Source organism: Plectropomus leopardus, chromosome 11 (genome assembly GCF_008729295.1).
Source record: "Plectropomus leopardus isolate mb chromosome 11, YSFRI_Pleo_2.0, whole genome shotgun sequence".
In the NCBI taxonomy this organism is placed as follows: domain Eukaryota; kingdom Metazoa; phylum Chordata; class Actinopteri; order Perciformes; family Serranidae; genus Plectropomus; species Plectropomus leopardus.
In genome coordinates, this window is record NC_056473.1 from 14,062,121 (window position 1) to 14,080,008 (window position 17,888).

At 34.4% G+C, this 17,888-nt stretch overlaps 1 protein-coding gene across 1 annotated transcript in view; it reads left to right on the forward strand.

The window, feature by feature from the left end:
* Positions 1-10,373, forward strand: part of LOC121950444 (microtubule-associated protein 1B-like) — a 99,916-nt gene extending 89,543 nt beyond the window's left edge. The window contains exons 7-8 of the mRNA XM_042496442.1: positions 260-492; positions 8,581-10,373. Of these exons, the coding sequence (XP_042352376.1) occupies positions 260-492; positions 8,581-8,736 (389 nt within the window). The 3' untranslated portion in view covers positions 8,737-10,373. The remainder of the gene's footprint in view (positions 1-259; positions 493-8,580) is intronic.
* Positions 10,374-17,888: the final 7,515 nt, after the last annotated feature.

Here is a 17,888-nt window from a genome sequence, read left to right on the forward strand (position 1 = left end):
GTACTGTACATTAAACATAGAAGCAAATATAACCCAAAGGAAACCGAGGCACATTAGAATAATGGATGTGCAGCACACAAATTATTGTATAACAGATGTAATGATACACTCTAGTCGTAGTATGTTTTTTGCAGTAGTTGACTTGTATAAATAAATTATACAGCTGCAATTTGTTATGTTGAGGAAAAAGTTGGTCTGTAATGAAAGTGAGCACCATTATTCCCCTTTAATGCTGTTTTACATTTCTGTTCACCTACAGGTAACAACTCTCAGAAAACTAGCTCGGCTGTCCCACCTGGACCACCCATCTATGTCGACCTTGCCTATGTGCCCAACCACTGCAGTGCCAAGAACGTGGACCAGGAATTCTTCAAAAGAGTTCGAGCTGCATACTATGTGGTGAGCGGGAATGACCCAGGCAGCGGAGAGCCCAGCCGTGGAGTCCTGGACGCCCTGCTAGAGGGCAAAGCTCAGTGGGGCTCTAATTTACAGGTATTTGCCATTATCAGTCTGTCTGTGCCTCCATTGCCTTATATTCTACGCATTCAAGGGTGTGCACAGTACAGACTAATCCGGGGATCTGTTTTTCATGCTTTTTTATAGACCCTGGCACCTTATTTGAATTCAAAGTAAACATCTTGATCATTGAACATTTGAAATGTATACCCAAGAAACTACTGATTACTGCTACTACTTACTTTTGAGATTGATTGTGAATTTTGATGTTGAACAATAATAATAATAGATTTTATTTATAATGCACTTTAACTTCTAAAACAAATCAAGTGCTACATGATAAAATGATTAGCATATAAACTGATAAAAAACAACCAAATTAAAAGCGTATTTAAAAGTCATCAATAAGAGCATAAAAGCAATATGAGAAGCCATTAAAAATCAGTATTAAGATCGAGTAGAAACAAAATAAGTGCTATCACTGAACATTTATTGACTGAGAAAAACAGTTAAATGTACATTCCTGTTAACATTACAATATTAATATATATTTATTGAAATATCAGGGTTTTCTCTCACTCACTCACATACACACGCAACCTATTCAGATACAAGTCACAGGATACTAGTTAGATAAAGGGCATAGTATACTGTAAAGAATGTCAAAGTGGAATATGCCATGAAAATATCATAGTAGAGCATGCATCCAAAAAAAGTCATAGTATAGTATGCCATTAAAAGGTCATACTATACTATAAAAAGTCTTTGTATAGAATGCCATGAAAAAAGGAATGATATAACATATCATACAAATTGTTAAAAAAATAAGTTGGAGTATAGTATTACTTACAAATATCATGAAAAACACAAAAATCAAAAAGATAAAAAAATGTCATGACAGTTTTGTAGTATGCTAAATATATTTCATGAAAAAATAATTTAAAGAAGTCAAAGTATAGCATGCCATTAAAGTTATTCTTTAGAATGCCCCAGATGCCATAGAATAACACGCTGTAGAAAATAAAGAATTAGAAAAAAAGCCATTAAAAAGTCATAGAAGAGAATGCCATTGGAAACTGATGATAATCGTGTAGGTAAAAGTAAAATCATATTGTAGTATAAAGTAATACTATAGTATGTTGCTCAAAAAGCATGGGAAAGTCATACGATTGTATGTCATCCAAATTGACATAAAACAGTCATATTATAGTATGTTGTACAAAATAGCATTAAAAAAAAATTATAAGTCATTCAAAATAGCATAAAAAAATCATACTATAGTATGTCTTCAGAAATAGCATATTAGTCATACTACAGCATTAAGTCCAAAATAGCATAAAAAAGTCATAGGTGTGCATCTCATCCAAAATAGCACAAAGAGTAATACTATAGTATGTTATCCAAAACAGCAACATAAAGTCATTGTATAGTACACCATGAAAAAAGTTATACTATAGTATGTGGTCCGAAATTGCATAAAAAAGTTATACTATAGTATGTCGTCCCAAATAGCACTAATAAGTCATACTTTCCTATAAGTATATTATCAGTATATTATTAGACCTATTTGTAGGTCATCCAAAATATCCTAAAAAGGTCATACTATGTATGTCTGTCGTACAAAATACCATAAAAAAAGTCATACTACAGTATGTCGTCCAAAACAGCTTAAAAAAGTCATACTATAGTATATGGTCCAAGATAAAACAAAAAAGTCTTAATATAGTATATTGTCCAAAATAGCATAAAAAAGTCATACTATAGTATGTTGTCCAAAATCACATGGAAAAGTAATATTATAGTATGTCGTCCAAAATAGGAAAAAAAAAGTTATACTATAGCATGTCATCCAAAATAGCACTAATAAGAAATGGTATGCTATTAGTATATTATTAGATCTATTTGTTCCTCTATAGGATGTCGTCCAAAGTCGCACAAAGTTGACACAGTATGACATGTGGTATGAAATAGCATAAAAAAGTCATACTTTAGTATGTTATCCAAAATATCTTAAGAAAGTCATTCTATAATATGTCATCCAAAATTGCATAAAACGTCATACTATATTATGTCATACAAAATAGCATGAAAGGATCATACTATAGGATGTAGTTCAAAACAGCTTTAAAAAGTCTTTAAAAAGAACTGTTCAACATAGCATAGAAAAGTCATGCAATAGTATATCATCCAAAATAGCATAAAAAGGTCATACTGTAGTATGTCATTAAAAATAACATAAAAAATTCATAGTATAGTATGTTGTCCAAAATATCATAAAAAAGTCATACTTGAGTATGTTGTTCCAAATAGTACAAAAAGCCATACTTTAGTATGTCGTCCAAAATAGCCGCAAAAAGTCATACTATAGCATGTAGTCTAAAATAGCATAAAAAAGTCATACTTAAGTATGTTGTCCAAAATATTAAAAAAAAAAAAAAATCATACTGTGGTATATCGTCCAAAATACCAAAAAAATAGTAGTGTTATTTTATGTCATCCAAAATAGCATAGAGATGTCATACTATACTATGTTGTTCAAAATAGCATTAAAAAGTCATAATTTAGTATGTTGTCCAAAATTGCATAAAAGGTCACATCATATTATGTTGTCCAAAATAGCATGAGAGGATCATACTATAGTATGTAGTACAAACAGCTACAAAGAGTCATACTGTAAAGAGTGGTCCAAAATAGCGTAGAAAAGTTATACTGTAGTATCTCGTCAAAATTTTTATTAAAAATGTTGAAATATGACATGTACAAAAAGCAGCTTAAAACCACATAAAATAGCTTGCTGATACATGCCATAGCATAGGATGTTGCAAAAACAGCCAATGACACCATAAAATATCATTTTGAAAAAAGAACAGAAAATGCCACACTGTAGTATTGAAAATAATGTCAAAATATGACATGTCCCAAAAACAGCTAAAAACCACATAAAACCACATTAAATAGCGTGCTGAGACAAGCCATAGCATAAGATGTTGCAAAAACAGCCAAAAACACCACTGAATAGCATGTTGAAAAAATGACCAAAAATGCCATACAATACTATTGCAATATTTCAAAATATGACATGTCCCGAAAACAACTGAAAACCACATGAAACCACACAAAATAGTGGCCAAGACACAGTGTAGCATAGGATGTTGCAAAAATGGCCAAAAACACCACAAAACAGCATGTTGAAAAAATGACCGAAAATGCCATATTATAGTATTGCAAAAAGTGTCAAAATATCACGTCCCAAAAAGAATTATAAATCACATGAAACCACATGAACATGCATGCCAAGACACGCCATAACATAGAATGTTGCAAAAATGGCCAAAAACACCACAAAATAACATGATGGAAAAAGCCATTTAATAAGATTGCAAAAAAATGTCAAAATATGGCATGTCCCAAAAACAGCTAAAAACCACAGAAAATAGGGTGCTGAGAAACCCCATGAACAAAGGATGTTGCAAAACCAGCCAACAGCACCATAAAATGGCATTTTGAAAAAAGGACCCAAAATGGCAAACTATAGCACTGTGAAAAAATGACAAAAAAAGCAAGGTTATAGTATGGCGAAAATGTCAAAATTTGACATGTCCCAAAAACATCTGAAATCCACTTAGTATAGCATAAAGAGGCATCTTATAGTATTCAGTGTTGAAAAAAAACCATCCAAAAACAGCCCAAAAACCCATAAAAAAGCATGTTGAAAAGGTGACCAAAAAAGCAAGGCTACAGTATGGTGAAAATGTCAAAATTTGACATGTCCTAAAAACAGCTGAAATCCACTTAATATAGCATAAAGAGGCTTGTTATAGTATTCAGTGTTGAAAAAACATCCAAAAACGGCCCAAAAACCCATAAAATACCATGTTGGAAAAATGACCAAGAAAGCAAGGCTATAGTATGGCGAAAATGTCAAAATTTGACATGTCCTAAAAACAGCTAAAATACACTTAATATAGCATAAAGAGGCTTGTTATAGTATTCAGTGTTGAAAAAACATCCAAAAAAAAAAACGGCCAAAAAACCCATAAAAAACCATGTTGGAAAAATGACCAAAAAGCAAGGCTATAGTATGGCGAAAATGTCAAAATTTGACATGTCCTAAAAACAGCTGAAAAACACTTAATATAGCATAAAGAGGCTTTTATAGTATTCAGTGTTGAAAAAACATCCAAAAAAACGGGCCAAAAACCCATAAAATACATGTTGAAAAAATGACCAAAAAAGCAAGGCTATAGTATGGCGAAAATGTCAAAATTTGACATGTCCTAAAAACAGCTGAAATACACTTAATATAGCATAAAGAGGCTTGTTATAGTATTCAGTGTTGAAAAAACATCCAAAAACGGCCCAAAAACCCATAAAAAACCATGTTGAAAAAATGACCAAAAAAGCAAGGCTATAGTATGGCGAAAATGTCAAAATTTGACATGTCCTAAAAACAGCTGAAATACACTTAATATAGCATAAAGAGGCTTGTTATAGTATTCAGTGTTGAAAAAACATCCAAAAACGGCCCAAAAACCCATAAAAAACCATGTTGGAAAAATGACCAAAAAGCAAGGCTATAGTATGGCGAAAATGTCAAAATTTGACATGTCCTAAAAACAGCTGAAATCCACTTAATATAGCATAAAGAGGCTTGTTATAGTATATTCAGTGTTGAAAAAACATCCAAAAACGGCCCAAAAAACCCATAAAATACCATGTTGGAAAAATGACCAAAAAGCAAGGCTATAGTATGGCGAAAATGTCAAAATTTGACATGTCCTAAAAACAGCTGAAATACACTTAATATAGCATAAAGAGGCTTGTTATAGTATTCAGTGTTGAAAAAACACATCAAAAAACGGCCCAAAAACCCATAAAATACCATGTTGGAAAAAATGACCAAAAAAGCAAGGCTATAGTATGGCGAAAATGTCAAAATTTGACATGTCCTAAAAACAGCTGAAATCCACTTAATATAGCATAAAGAGGCATGTTATAGTATTCAGTGTTGAAAAAAAAACATCCAAAAACGGCCCAAAAAAATCCCATAAAATACCATGTTGGAAAAATGACCAAAAAAGCAAGGCTATAGTATGGCGAAAATGTCAAAATTTGACATGTCCTAAAAACAGCTGAAATCCACTTACTATAGCATATAGAGGCATGTTATAGTATTCAGTGTTGAAAAAACATCCAAAAACGGCCCAAAAACCCATAAAAAAGCATGTTGGAAAAATGACCAAAAAAGCAAGGCTATAGTATGGCGAAAATGTCAAAATTTGACATGTCCTAAAAACAGCTGAAATACACTTAATATAGCATAAAGAGGCTTTATAGTATTCAGTGTTGAAAAAAACATCCAAAAACAGGCCCAAAAAACCCATAAAAAAACCATGTTGAAAAATGACCAAAAACAAGCAAGGCTATAGTATGGCGAAAAATGTCAAAATTTGACATGTCCTAAAAACAGCTGAAATACACTTAATATAGCATAAAGGGCTTGTTATAGTATTCAGTGTTGAAAAAACATCCAAAAACGGCCCAAAAAAAATCATAAAATACCATGTTGAAAAAATGACCAAAAAAGCAAGGCTATAGTATGGCGAAAATGTCAAAATTTGACATGTCCTAAAAACAGCTGAAATACCACTTAGTATAGCATGAAGAGGCTTGTTATAGTATTCAGTGTTGAAAAAACATCCAAAAACGGCCCAAAAAACCATAAAATACCATGTTGGAAAAATGACCAAAAAAGCAAGGCTATAGTATGGCGAAAATGTCAAAATTTGACATGTCCTAAAAACAGCTGAAATACACTTATTATAGCATTTAGAGGGCTTGTTATAGTATTCAGTGTTGAAAAAAAATCCAAAAACGGCCCAAAAAAACCCATAAAAATACCATGTTGGAAAAATGACCAAAAAAGCAAGGCTATAGTATGGCGAAAATGTCAAAATTTGACATGTCCTAAAAACAGCTGAAATACCACTTAATATAGCATAAAGAGGCATGTTATAGTATTCAGTGTTGAAAAAACATCCAAAAACGGCCCAAAAACCCATAAAATACCATGTTGGAAAAATGACCAAAAAAGCAAGGCTATAGTATGGCGAAAATGTCAAAATTTGACATGTCCTAAAAACAGCTGAAATCACACTTAATATAGCATAAAGAGCTGTTATAGTATTCAGTGTTGAAAAAACATCCAAAAACGGCCCAAAAACCCATAAAATACCATGTTGAAAAAATGACCAAAAAGCAAGGCTATAGTATGGCGAAAATGTCAAAATTTGACATGTCCTAAAAACAGCTGAAATACACTTAATATAGCATAAAGAGGCTTGTTTATAGTATTCAGTGTTGAAAAAATCACTGTGCCAGAAACCCATAAATTACCATGTTGGAAAAATGACCAAAAAAGCAAGGCTATAGTATGGCGAAAATGTCAAAATGTGACATGTCCTAAAAACAGCTGAAAACCACTTAGTATAGCATGAAGTTGCATGTTATAGTATTCAGCACTGAAAAAACATCCAAAAACAGTCCAAAACCCCATAAAATAGCACATTGAAAACTGACCAAAAAAACAAGGCTATAGTATGGCGAAAATGTCAAAATTTGACATGTCCTAAAAACAGCTGAAAGCCACTTAGTATAGCATTTAGAGGCATGTTATTGTATTCAGTGTTGAAAAAACACCCAAAAATGGTCAAAAAAACCCATAAAAAAAGCCTGTTGAAAAAATGACCAAAATAGCAAGGCTATAGTATGGCGAAAATGTTAAAATCTGACATGTCCTAAAAAACGCTGAAATCCACGTAGTATAGCATAGAGAGGCATGTTATAGTAGACAGTAATGAAAAAAACATCCAAAAACGGCCCAAAACCCCACAAAAAAGCATGTTGAAAAAATGACCAAAAAAGCAAGGCTATAGTATGGCGAAAATGTCAAAATCTGACATGTCCTAAAAAACGCTGAAATCCACTTAGTATAGCATGAAGTTGCATGTTATAGTATTCAGTGTTGAAAAAACATCCAAAAAGGGCCAAAAAGCCCATAAAATACCATGTTGAAAAACTGACCAAAACAGCAAGGCTATAGTATGGCGAAAATGTCAAAATTTGACATGTCCTAAAAACAGCTGAAATACACTTAATATAGCATTTAGAGGCATGTTATTGTATTCAGTGTTGAAAAAACACCCAAAAATGGTAAAAAAAAAAAAAAAAACCCATAAAAAAGCATGTTGAAAAAATGACTAAAAAAGCAAGGCTATAGTATGGCGAAAATTTCAAAATTTGACATGTCCTAAAACCAGCTGAAATCCACTTAGTATAACATATAGAGGCATGTTATAGTATTCAGTGCTGAAAAAACATCCAAAAACGTCCCAAAAACCCATAAAAAAGCATGTTGAAAAAAATGACCAAAAAAGCAAGGCTAAAATGTCAAAAGTTTACATCGCAATTGGCTCAATTCACATGAGCTGCGCCTCGCCTGAAAAGAGTACAAGAGCATCAGGAGTCGGTGACAAAAAGCTGTGATCATGTTGGATAGTTTTCTGACTTTTCCAGCAGCCTTCAGACTGTACAGGAAGTCACAGAAACACTCGTATCCTGTTCGATCTGTGTCGATTTTAGTAAAATGACGTCAGAGCAAATCTGTATGAGGTCGGACACGAATCTAACTGGCGCGCATTGTGCGACGATCAGCGCGGGACTGCCTCAGCTCGTAATCTTAAATCTTTCACAGTGGATCGCATGCATAACACAAAACGTTAAATTCGCCGTAAACATGGTCACATCATCCCGGCTCTACATTTTACACAGATCTTGTTTCCGGTATTACTTCCTTCGTTCCCAGCTCGGAGACAAGACAACCCTTTCCACAATGGGACATTACATACAGAATGGCGAGGCTGCATAATGGTGCAATATTCCCTCCTTGGACAAGCAGTGTAAAAGCAGCTAGAGAGAGTATCAATCTTTCATCTACATGTAGGCCAGACAACAAATCAGCAAATTTCCAAAATCTTTCTTCAATTCTTGAATTTGTTTTCAGCAATTCCCTCAGTTCCTCCCCACTATCTCCCCACTCATTTTGTTTCCCTGTGTCCCTATCAGGTGACTCTGATCCCGACCCACGACACCGAGGTAACCCGGGAGTGGTACCAGCAGACCCACGAGAGGCAGCAGGACCTGAACATCATGGTTCTGGCCTCCAGCAGCACCGTAGTCATGCAGGACGAGTCCTTCCCTGCCTGCAAGATCGAGTTCTGAGCTTCACGAGCCCCGCTGTGCTCCCCCACCCTCCCATCCTCCCTGTCCCTGTCATCTGTTCTCGCTGGAGGTAGAGTGAACAGCACTCTGCTTCCTAAAGGCTTCTCGCTCTCTCATGGTTCCAGTCTCAAAATGTATTTGCTGCAGCCCCTCAATACACTAGATTCTGTTAGCTGAAAATCAAAGTCAAAACTGGGTTTATGTTCTCTGTGACAGTGGGGTTATCACGCAAATAGTAACGTACTTTAAGTTTGTTTTCTTCTGTGCGTTAACTGTCTGCCCTGACACAGCTCTTATACTCGCACTAACAATCGTAAAAAATTCTGATTATTTCAAATAGTATCAACACGCTTTTTTTTTGCCTCATATCTGATGGATAAATGGGCATCGTTATCCCACAAATGCATAGTGTCACAGTTAAACTATAGATTAATGAGGTGTAGTTCTTAAACTGTTCGGCTCAAATATTAAGTAACTCGGAAATGTAATACTCCCATGTGGCAAATATCTCATCCAAGAGGGCCAAAACGAGTGCCAAAACAATGTCGAAACTGTAGTTAAGTTATATAGTTAACTTATCCAAAATATCTCCTAAATTTATCAGTGATCAATAATTTGTTTATATTGTATGCACAGTTTTTAGAAGAGTAGACATTTTTCAGTTAATTTCCCATCTGTGCACATAGCAAAACTCATCCTTTGCAATTCTAATCATGCTACTGTAGTTTTTGGATTAACTCAGTAATGACATAAATTGATGTTCTGTAAAAGACAAAAAAAAAAAAATTAAAATTACGTCGTCATTTGTGGTGAGGTTTTAGGAGGTGCCTGAAGTTGCCACTGTTTAAAATCTTTCTTCTCAGCTTTCACAGCTTAGCTGGTGCATGATGCTTGCGTTTTAGCTTGGACTCTTTCAGAACTGCATAGGTTAACCCTTTCTTTAGCCAGCCTTCAAGTGTGGATTGCAGTAGAGTGTAGATACACTGTTTGGCTGTCTACGCTCAAGTGAATTCAATAGGCGCCAGGCAAAAGGACGATGTCTGTACACTAATCATATCTCTGCTGGATTTAACGGTTTCTCTCTAAGTCTTTATCATGCTCTTTGTTGGTTGTATGTACTCCAGTATACATATAGGGTAAATGTGTCTATATCAATACAGAGGTTATGTTAAATAAATTATATATTTTGTGATGATGCAGCAAATCATGATGCGAATGCAACGTTTTTGATCATGTGTTTGAGAAGAAGGTTTAATTAACATTATCTGTCATTTCCTCCTGTTCAGCTACATTTTTCCGTCTCTGTCAATACCACAAAACGATGGGGAAAAAATAAAAGCAGTGACCTGTGACAAATGTAGCAATGAAAGCTTGTCCCTTCAGAGGGAGCGTTACGCCAGTGGAAACTGCAATACTTATATTTATTATTGGGGTTATTTTCAGGAAAAAAAAGTGTGATGTGTTTTAAAGGAGGCTTCTTTCACGTGCCTTTTAGCTTGTGGTTTTGGAGAGATGGGGATATTTAAAGGACATGTCAGACATTTTAAACCAGAGCCAGAAACCAGGGTAAAACTAAGAAATCAAGACTTTGAAATAGAGGACCAATCAACGCACAAACCTTATCCACACTCGAAATAGTACACTAAATCACTTTGGAGCTCTATTAATCCAATGCAGCATTTATTCCACATTCTGAAATGCCACTTTCAAACAAATATGAATGTCTTCAAGCAAAGTATTGCACCAAATAGGAATGTACTTTTTGGAGAGTTTAGAAGTCAGATTTTTTGTTTGTAGTTGAAGCACAGAGAGTGAGTGTGGAAGCAGAAAAAAACTTTTCACTGTATTATAAAATAATCTTCAAGACATTTATCCAAACTAAGCTGCTTAATTATGAAGCAATTACCTAATATTAACCCCAGAGTAATATTTATAGAATGAGCATGAATGTGATGATTATGATTGTGCCGGGCAAAGTTATAAAGTAGGAATGTCTCTGATGTAGTTTTGTGTGTGTGTGTGAGTATACGATACACACCAAGTAGCTGTTTTTATAGCACAGCACGGTGATGAGGCGAGTGACTTTTCTGTGGGTTCAGTATGAAAGGTCTTTCTGCTTGTTCACAGACAGATTGGAGAGTCGCTAACGTTGAATTTACATGAGGCCAAATTTGATTTCATTTGTGTCTGAATTTTCACAGTAACACATTTACTTTAATTTTCTCCAAATTTGTGATAAAATACAAATTGGATTATTTTCTAAATTTACATTTCATTTCAGTATAAATTAGAAGTACATTTCTGCCATAATGGCTCATCACATTGTTGTTATTTATGTTTATGAAGATTGATATGAAACTGGGGGATTGGCCAGGCTAGGCGATTGAGGACAGGAGGCTTGGATTTCCAGAAAAAGGACTTTGTTTGAGCTGTTGATGACACATTGACTGTGAGGATGTTGCCAACAAAAGCAGGGAGGATTCTCTGCTTGCATACTTTAACTTTCCCTCAACCTAAATCAAAATAATGAACAAACTCTACAAAAGGCTAGACCATTTAGCCTGGGACCAGTGCCATTTCCTTTCCCTGTAAAGCTCACTCTACCTTATACCTCATCTTCCAAAGCCTCTGTGCTCTTTGCTCCACCCGGCCTCCCTCAACATTATACATGTCCATTATGCACATTAAGCCTTGATATGCATCTCGTGCTGGTAATGATTCAAGCAGACATAGCTTTTTTTTCATCCCACTGGGGAGAGTTTGATGCAGGTTGTATATTAAACAGCTGGGCACGCACAAGTACACACCCTAATCTGGAGGGATTTGATTAACTGAAGGGCACATGAAGAAGTGCACACCGAGGGACTGTGAATGTCCAAAATGAAGCAAAACAAGCAAAAAGTCCTTTTCACCCCCTCTTAGATGCTGTCTGGAAATGTGTGTGAAAAAAGCCAGAAAGATGTTGTACTGTCTTTGAATAATGTTTTTAAGTTGGTGGATTCCAAATACCCAGCCTTGAGTTTCTCAAGGCATCAATAGAACGCTGTGAATCACTCAATACTGAACTGTATGACTATACAGATGCTGAATGCACTATACAGGAGATCTATTTTTCTGAATGTAGAGTTGGTACTACTATGCGAATGCTGCTGGAACAAAACAATAGATAAAGAAGTAATAAAAACAAATTAAAAAAAAAAATCCAAAAAAACATACTCATACCAGCCTGGTTAGAAATACACTTTTAGGGAGCACAGAGTGAGAGCAGATACTGTTTTTCTATTTTGACAAATTGTCATTTCAATTACGGTTCTGCTCCAGAGGAGAAAAGTTCAATTTCTAACGCAACAGAAAGCAACCTAGATTCTGCAACAAAACATGAAAAACACACAGAAATAGTACTAACTGCAGCTGCAACTTTTTCCTTTTCCTGAATATGACTTGAAACACATGCAGACTCAGAAAACATCAATGATATTAAACAAATGCTACATGTACATTTATGTACTGTGCACACAGATTTGTACATAATTGCTCTGGAAAGAACAAATCTGAAAGATATCACAAACTTGTGATAACTGCTCATTTTAACTGGTTTGAGTGACAGTATGATCTAAACTGCTAACTACTCCTTGTACCAAGAAAACTACACAAACGCTGACAAAGTACAGAATGAAAAAAATATTGCATCTTTCAGTTCAAGTTCATCGTCATACCTGCATTGAAATGAAGATATCATTTGGTCATCTGTCCATCTAATCTCTGCATGTGATTTATTTAGTTATAATCCTGAATGTAATTGTTTAACATGGAAATAATAATAAAAAAAATACAATGCTATTTTAAAGAGGTATATTTGAAAAAAGAAAAAAAGCTAATTGTCTTAACTGGTACTGAAATGACCTACAGTAATATAATACTGGGCTGTGCTTTTATTGTTTGCCCTATTAACATGTTGTTAAGAAGATGCTGTATTGGTAGTTCTGTTTGATTCTCTCTCTATTTCCTTTTGCATTGTAATAATCTTAGTTATGTTTTCCTTCCTCAACGCGATATTCAATATCTCTCTGTCTCTTTAAATCTAACTGGTAAAACTAGAACTACTGCAGATTCATTGTAAAAGGGAAACAGCCTGGTGATCATCAATTAAAGTACATTTAAATCTAAAATGTGTGTTGTGAGTGTCTCTTCTGTCTCTTTACAAGTATTTATATATGTATATATATATATATATATATATATATAGATAGATAGATATATAGATAGATAGATAGATAGATATAGATAGATATAGATAGATAGATAGATAGATAGATAGATAGATAGATATAGATAGATAGATAGATATAGATATATATATTTATGTGTATATATATGTAGTGACTTTATTACTGTGAAGATTACGGTAATGATATGAACATCTATGACTAAACAAGACGATGACTGTACAGCAATGCTCGCTGATCTATAAGGTATGGGTGGCAATATATCCATTATATGAATGAATAAATAAAGTCAGCACACTAGTGCATGCTCCAATGAAAATTTATTCAATTACCTCCATACGTGTGACATTTCGGACATTAGCCCTTCGTCAGACATGACAAAGTACAGACACACACCCTATAAATAGCATGAATTGGTCACCTGACAGGTTATGTGATACCAAGAAATTTACAACTCAACAATACAACATATGTGTCATAAGACAAGGCAAAAATTACTAAAAAAAGTGACATAAATATAGTAAAAAGTAAAATAAGAATAAGTTAATGATACTGAGAAGAAAATATTCATGTATAAAAAAAAAAAGTATGTAATATGTAAGGAAAAAAAAATGATAAAGGACAACAAAAAAGAAATGCCCATAATGATATCTCATGGTAAAAAATTATACAGATTAAGTTTTTGAATGCTTACTTGTACACATATACCTATGAATATACACAATTATACAAATATATATACAGGCAAAATCATCACACAGAATCAGGTCACACCATCAGAAGTATTATATGAAATTACCAAAGAAAATACTAAAATAGAAAAAACTAAAATAGAGGAGGAGGGGAATAATAGAGAAAAATAAATAAATAAATAAATAAATAATAATACAAACAACTGTAATAATAATAATAATAATAATAATAATAATAATATAATAATAATAATAATAATAATAATAATAATAATAATAATATCAATTATTATCATTATTATTGATTAATTGAATTACTAAAAAAAATGATAAGGGACAAAAAAAAATTGATAAAGTCCCTAATGATATTTCATGGTTACAACTATATAGATAAAGTTATTGAATGAATACTTGTACACATATATACCTATAAATATATACAACTTTACATATATACAGGCAAAAACACATTACCATAGAATCAGGTAACACCGTCATATGTCACCAGCATATATGTGAAATTACCAAAGAAAATACTATTATGGACAAAACTATAATACAGGGGGAAAAAATTGATAATAAAAAAAGAAATTTTTTTTTAAAAAAAAATTAAAAAGAAATATATATATATATATAATAATATAATAATACAATAATAATAATGGAATAAATGAAATCAAATTACTGAAAAAAAAAACTGAATAAGGCCCATAATGATACATGTAAAGTATGTAATGAAAATACAGATAAAGTTATTGAACGCATACTTGTACACCAATACCTATCAGTATATACAACTATACAAAGGTATATACAGACAAAACCACATTATCAAAACATCAGGTAACACCGTCAAAAATATAATGTTAAATTGCAGAAAGGATAATAAATAATAAATAGAGGCGCTTCTGCTAATCTACAAAGGGAGGTTGTGATAACAGACATAGGTACGAAGCTATCACCACAGAATACCAAAAATATGCTTATGGACAAGGGATGGTCATAATACACTACATCAAAATCAATGGAATGCACTTTTGAAAAGGATGCAAATCAAAGTCCTCACTTAACCCTTTACAACACTTATATCTCATGCAAAATGTAAGAAATGGCAGAAACAGAAGTCATTGTCGTAAAAATAGTAACACAGGTCCTACCTTATTGCTTCAGTTGTAGTGTCTCCCAAATGGTGTCCTTGCTGCACTCTGAAACGGAAACTTTAATGAGACACGCCGAACAGCAGCAAAGTAATTTAGTCAAGTGTTGAAACTCTTACCGGGAACTGCTGAAGTCCTGTTCAAGCGCCGGGACCAAGACATGACTTTGCAGGTAACATGTAAGTCTCAGGTCTTTGCACTCAAGTCCCAAGTCAAGACTGACAACTCCAGGTCAAGTCAAAGTCAGTGCCTTTACCAAAAGTAAAGCCATTTTAATAAAAGAGGAGTAATATATTAAGCATTTTCTTGCTAACTGTCCTAATATTATCCTCGGCTTATTGCTCATTGCACGACTTAAAATAGCGAACAAAGCTGGAAGTTTTTACATCTCAGTCTTTAATTTCTGACCCACAAGTTTTCCATTATGAAATTTGTTTTTTGTTGAACAACATGTAGTTTTTATATGCTAAGAAGATTATCTTTGGTAACTTTTTTCCAACAGGTGCTGAGTTACATAATGTTAGTTCTTCATGGTTCTCTCCTGAAACTTGACTGAATGCCGTCAGATTGGTTCAAAGAAAGTAGATCTGGAGAATTAATGGCCAAATTGCTGGGAATTAACGGCATTAACATTAGCTGATATAAGAAATGTTGGGAAATTTGTTGATTTGTTGCACACGTTTTAAAGTTTTTACTTCTTAATCTTTGGGCTTTTTTGATTTTGTCACAGATGAAGTGAGCCCCATCTGTCACAAAATATTAGCCTGCATAACACTAACCAGACATTAAAATCACACCTGTGTGGGCTTTAGTGAGTTAGAAATTAGCTGTTGGAGACAACAGGCTGGCCCTGCGAGCTTGGTGATCAGCTTTGATTTGGTGGAAAGATGAAGTTAGGCTTTGGCAGCACTGATAATTCTCACTCCCCCCACTTGTCAAAATAACTTAGCAGTTTTTCATTTGATATTTATTGATCTTTGACTTTGGGCGGCTAGGGAAAGAGAATGACTCAGTAATCTTACTCCCCGAGGGATGCATGCTGGGGGTGGAGGAGAGGGTGGGTGGGGCAGAACAAATCAATCTGGGCTCCAAAATCTAAATTGACGGGTCCACACCTACACCTGAGGCTGAAACACACTCTGCATTCGTTACCGACGTTGATATATCGCTCCTAATTTATCTTCTCCTGTTTCATTTCTCCCCTGCAGTACCGGGGAGTGTAAAAAAATAAAAGTGAAACCGAAAAGACAGAGGAAGAAATCTGGCCTGATGCTGGCTCATGTTGGATGTCCCTCTCACGTTGGATGCTTCACTATTAAATGCAGTTTCTGCATTCTCTAGTGGGGTGACCAAGCCCACACGTTGCTGCTCGGCTGCCACGTCACCAAGCAAAACAACTGCCCTCCCTCCTCCAGGTTACCATGACGATGCGTTTGACTTTAGAGGAGGGTTACAGGGGATTTGAGGATGGGGTGTGGGCGTGCACTCAAGGTCTAACTGGACACCTTCCTGCTTTCCTGTCGGGTTTTGGAAGCTCAATGAGGGTTATTCTCTATTCAGCTGTCTTTCCCTCCCACTTTGTATTTACTTAGATTTCGAGCAAAAAGCTGAGTGCACGCTGAAGTCACTGAATAGGGGGAGGAAGGTTGGGGCACAGTGACCAACAACTGAAAATACACAAGAGCTGTTACAGAAGAAATACCAAAGCCGAGGGGATTTCTGGAGCAGGTTGGCAATGATTTTTAAACCCTCAGTGTGCACTTTTTCTTAACCTTTATCACACAAGGATATGACAAGGGAAGCTGAATAGTTCAGCCACTGGAATTACACAAGATGAAATGTCGAGCACACCCAATGCAGCTTCTAATCTTATATTTGACCCGGCTGATTCATCGAAGGGCTTTCAGCACCACAGATTGGTTTTAAAACCACCTAAGCATGACTCAACAAATTAATTGCCTGTATGTTTTTTAACAGTTGAACTATCAGCGGTCTTAAAAGATGATGTTAAGTTATTTTGCAGGTTATTTAATTATGAAATGCAATTCATTTTTTTGTACCCACTTCCTCTCGGCCTATTTTATCTATCTATGGTCGAAAATATAGAAGCTTTAGAAGCAAGCTGCTACTTTAAATTCTACATGACTGAATCTACTTATTCCTACTATAATCATTTACTTACAGTAGCACAGTTACTCAAATATGTTTAAATATGTTAAAATCTATCTCTAATATTGTCATCATAATTTTCTATTGCATGTTGCTGTGTCCTGCAGGTGGGATCTCTTTTCTACTGCTATTTCATTTTGTTTCCATTTATTTATTTATTTATTTTGAGGATGTTAATCCAAATAGAGGGTCTAAGAATAGATAAATAAAAAACCAATATAAATATATAGATAAATAAAAGGAGATATAACTAAAATGTAAAGTTCACACATTAAGTCCTCATTTTCTGACACTTTTCAGTCTTCCTCTGATGATAACGACCTTCTGGAAGTTAACAAATACAACAAATTACATCCCTCTAAGTGTTCGCATAGCTTGCTCATTAGCAAGCACTGTGTAATTAAGCAACCTACGACTTTCTCCAACAATTAACATAACATTGTGCCACATAGCAATTTGTTTTTTTCTGCATCTGTCATCTTAAGCATCATACAAAACTCTGACTCAAGACTCAACTCCCCACCTGTGTGTCTCTTTTTCTAGGTCAGTTTTTTAGAAAACCACAATAAATCTTGGATATGAATTTAAGCCTAAACAGCATTAAGTTAAATAAATAATTTCTTTTCTTTGGGGGGGGGGGTTCACTTACAGCAGATTAGACATGGGGCAAAAACAGCATCTAGTGGGTCTTGAACCTGGGAGACCTCTACTGACATTTTTCTTCACTTAAATTTACATTTGATAACATTTCTTTAGATTGAGCTGTAACTTTTTTGTAGACAACAGTATTAATGTTTTTTTCACTACTGGAGTAAAACCTGATAAAGATCCTGAAACTACTTGCAGCCACACAGTGGCTCTGTATAAAAGTAACTACTGAAAAGTTTGTAGTGTGTGTGTGTGTGTGT